Source organism: Adiantum capillus-veneris, chromosome 25 (genome assembly GCF_014529385.1).
Source record: "Adiantum capillus-veneris isolate H3 chromosome 25, ASM1452938v2, whole genome shotgun sequence".
Lineage (NCBI taxonomy): Eukaryota > Viridiplantae > Streptophyta > Polypodiopsida > Polypodiales > Pteridaceae > Adiantum > Adiantum capillus-veneris.
The window spans coordinates 23,453,019-23,456,197 of record NC_140955.1 but is presented as its reverse complement, the minus strand read 5'-3'; the positions used below and the strand labels follow the sequence as shown (position 1 = coordinate 23,456,197).

The following is a 3,179-nucleotide window of genomic DNA, read 5'->3' as shown; positions in this document are numbered from 1 at the left end:
GACGTAGCAGGTTTTTCCTCATTGCAGCGCTTTTGGTTGTGCTATGGGCTTGCAAGGCAATTTCGGAAGGCCCTTCATAAACTAGAAGGCCTTTTCCATAAGGGCGCCTTCAGCGATGATATGGGAAAGCGCTCTAAGGAATTAAAAATCATCCCTCTTTTGTTTCTTTCATTCTATTATATAAATTTTTGTGAAAGCCTCCGTGTCTCATGGGGACTACAATTTCATCCTTAAAATTTTTAAAGGCGCAGGTTCCTGCCTGTAACTCCCATCACTGAGAGCTCCCTTTGCCCTCACGGAGCTGTCATGGATGAATGGTTGCCACAACCACAATTCGCTTCTGTTGCAACAGAAGCTGCCCACCAGCATATGGAACGAGGCAGAGGTCTGTGGGCAGTTCGTCATCCACAAAGTTGGAAGTCAGGATGGTTTGCACCACCAAGCGTTCGGTACACAGAAGGACTTCCAGCAGCTCGCTCTTCTGAATACAATAAAGGCTTGCGGAAGAGAGCGCAACCTTTCCAAAGGCAGCACATTGCATGCTCTTCTTTTGAAAAGAGGGTTGCTTACAAAGGACATGTACGCCGGCACCGCCCTTCTTTGTATGTATGCCAGATGCGGTGCCCTTGCAAAAGCTCAGGAAGTGTTTTATGACCTTCCCACTCGAGATGTAGCAGCATGGAACGCCTTAATCTCTGCATTCGCCCAGCATGGGCTTGGTCATCAAGCTCTGGGCTGCTTTGCACACATGCTTGACGATGGCCACTCCCCAGACGAAGTCACCTTTGTTTGTATCTTGAAAGCTTGTGCCAGCATAGGGGCAGCTGAGAAGGGAGAAGAAATACATGCGGAGGTACAGAGGCAGGGATTATTGAAAAGGAATGCTGTTTTAGGTACTGCGTTAGTGGACATGTATGGAAAATGTGGTGTGCTTGCAAGAGCACAAGAAGTGTTCGATGAGCTTCCTCTACAAGATGTGGTCTCATGGAATGCCCTTATTGCTGGATATGCCCAACATGGATTTGGTGTTGAAGCTTTGAACTGTTATCAGCAAATGCTTGACCGAGGCGCCACCCCAAATGGTGCTACCTTTGCTTGTGTTTTGAAAGCTTGCAGTAACACAAGAGCAGCGGCCATGGGTAAAGAAATACATGCTGAGGTTTGTAAACAAGGATTACTAGAAAGAAATATTGTGCTAGCCACTGCCCTGGTGGACATGTATGCTAAATTTGGCGCTGTTGCAAAAGCACAAGAGGTCTTTGATGAGCTTTTAGAAAGGGATGTAGCTTCATGGAATGCTCTAATCTCTGGATATGCCCAAAATGAGCTTGGAGAAGAGGCTTTGAACCAGTTCGGTCGGATGCAAGAGGAATGCATCCCCCCAGACTCGGTCACTTTCCTCTGTGCTTTGAAAGCTTGTGGCAGCATCGGAGCAGCTGAGAAGGGCAAAGACATACATGATAAGGTCAGCAAGCAGCTGTTGATGGAGAAAAATATAGAGCTCGGGAATGCAACAGTGGATATGTACGCAAAGTGCGGCATACTTGATAAAGCGCAAGAAGTGTTCGATAGGCTTGGAGTCCGAACAGTAAGCTCTTGGAATGCACTCATAGCAGGATATGGCCAGCTGGGTAAGGTCGAAAAGGTTTTTGACCTTTTCAGCAGAATGGTAGGACACTTAAAGCCAGATGAGATAACATTTATTGTTTTGCTGACTGCGTGCAGTCATGAAGGTCTGTTGAATGAGGGACAGAAGCACTTTGACAGTATGAGCACTGACCATTGCATTATGCCAACTTTAGATCACCATGCTTGCATGATTGATCTTTTCAGCCGTGCGGGGCATGTTGACAAGGCAGTGTGTACCATTAATGAAGTGCCAAATTCTGACAAGCTTATCCTATGCTCAGTGCTGTTGGGTGCTTGTCAAAAAGGAGCTAACTTGGAGCTCGGACGATGGGTCTTTGAGCGTGCTCTACATTTGGATGACCAGTTTGCTGCAGGGTATGTCTATATGAGTAATATTTATGCTGACGCGGACAGGCAAGAGGAAATGGGCAAGTTTCAAGCTTTTGGAAGTGAAGATTAGAGTGTGGAGAATATAGCTTGAGTGATCTATCCTCAATGCCATATGCATTCAGAGTGATAGGGGAGCTTTTTGCAGGTTGACGACATGCAATATGTTGAGGAAGGCCTCTATTGAGCATCACAGGTGGTGGTAGGTCTTTAATGCCGGCACATTAAGAAGCTGGCTATTGCATGTGTTTTTGGTTACCATCTGGCAACCAAGACATTAAGCGCTCTATGTGAGGTGGTGTGTGGTATGGTATGCGGTATCCTAATTAGATGTCAAACCAGCCTATCTCGGGGTCCATGAGAATAAATTGTCCATGTGTTTGCATCTATCAAATTGTTTAATTGAAAGCTGCGACTTGGTTTTTCCCGGATGCGTCCAATAGGGGAACCATACTCCCGGATGTGTCTGAGTCCATTGAAGTATTTGTCTACACAAAAGAATAAACAAGATTGAACAAGTATGAGGTGAAAAAAACTTGGCATTTTTTAAAGGCTATTTGTTCCACATTTAACATTGTTCTTACAAATGATATTTCAACCTACAATGTGCCACAAAACGAGTCTTGTTTTTTGCCATTTTTCAAGGTTTTTATACTATGCAACACTAGAAGTCATTTTAGTGGGGGTTAGATTAGTTCTTGACATGCTAGCATGCTTCCAAGGAGATGAAAAATGATCATATTCAAAGTTTTGGACTATTTATGAAAATTTGCCAATGCTATTTTTGGGCTAAACTTGAACTTTCATGATTTTTCATATAGCTTTAATGAAATATAAGCATTATAGCTAATAATGGATTTTAAAAAAATTCAAATTAAATTAGACTCATGTTGAGTTAGGAAGTACAGGCCCCTCAACATTTTGAGTTAGATGGCTACCTATATATCTATACGTCTAAAGTGAACTAAGAAAACTTACAATTAGTGCTAGTAATGAGCGTGGCTATATAAGTGTTGATGATAGGTCAACACAAAAACACTCGACTTTTTTGTTCCTAGCTTAATGTCAAGGAAACAAATGTGGGAGATAAGATAACCATACCATGTGATCAATAATCTATTGAAGTTCATAGGAAAAATAGTTTTATGGCTTTGAAAAATCCC

At 43.0% G+C, this 3,179-nt stretch overlaps 1 protein-coding gene across 1 annotated transcript; it reads left to right on the top strand.

Annotated features, from left to right (window-relative positions):
- The first annotated feature begins 217 nt into the window (after window positions 1–217).
- LOC147424573 (pentatricopeptide repeat-containing protein At1g11290, chloroplastic-like) lies at window positions 218–2,567 on the top strand. The gene has a single exon (XM_086500431.1). The coding sequence runs from the start codon at window positions 311–313 to the stop codon at window positions 2,087–2,089; it is 1,779 nt and encodes a 592-aa protein (XP_086356557.1). The 5' UTR covers window positions 218–310; the 3' UTR covers window positions 2,090–2,567.
- Window positions 2,568–3,179: the final 612 nt, after the last annotated feature.

What these genes read in the sequence shown, in the direction of transcription:
- LOC147424573 (XM_086500431.1), top strand. Translation starts at nt 311, where the DNA reads ATGAATGGTTGCCACAACCACAATTCGCTTCTGTTGCAACAGAAGCTG.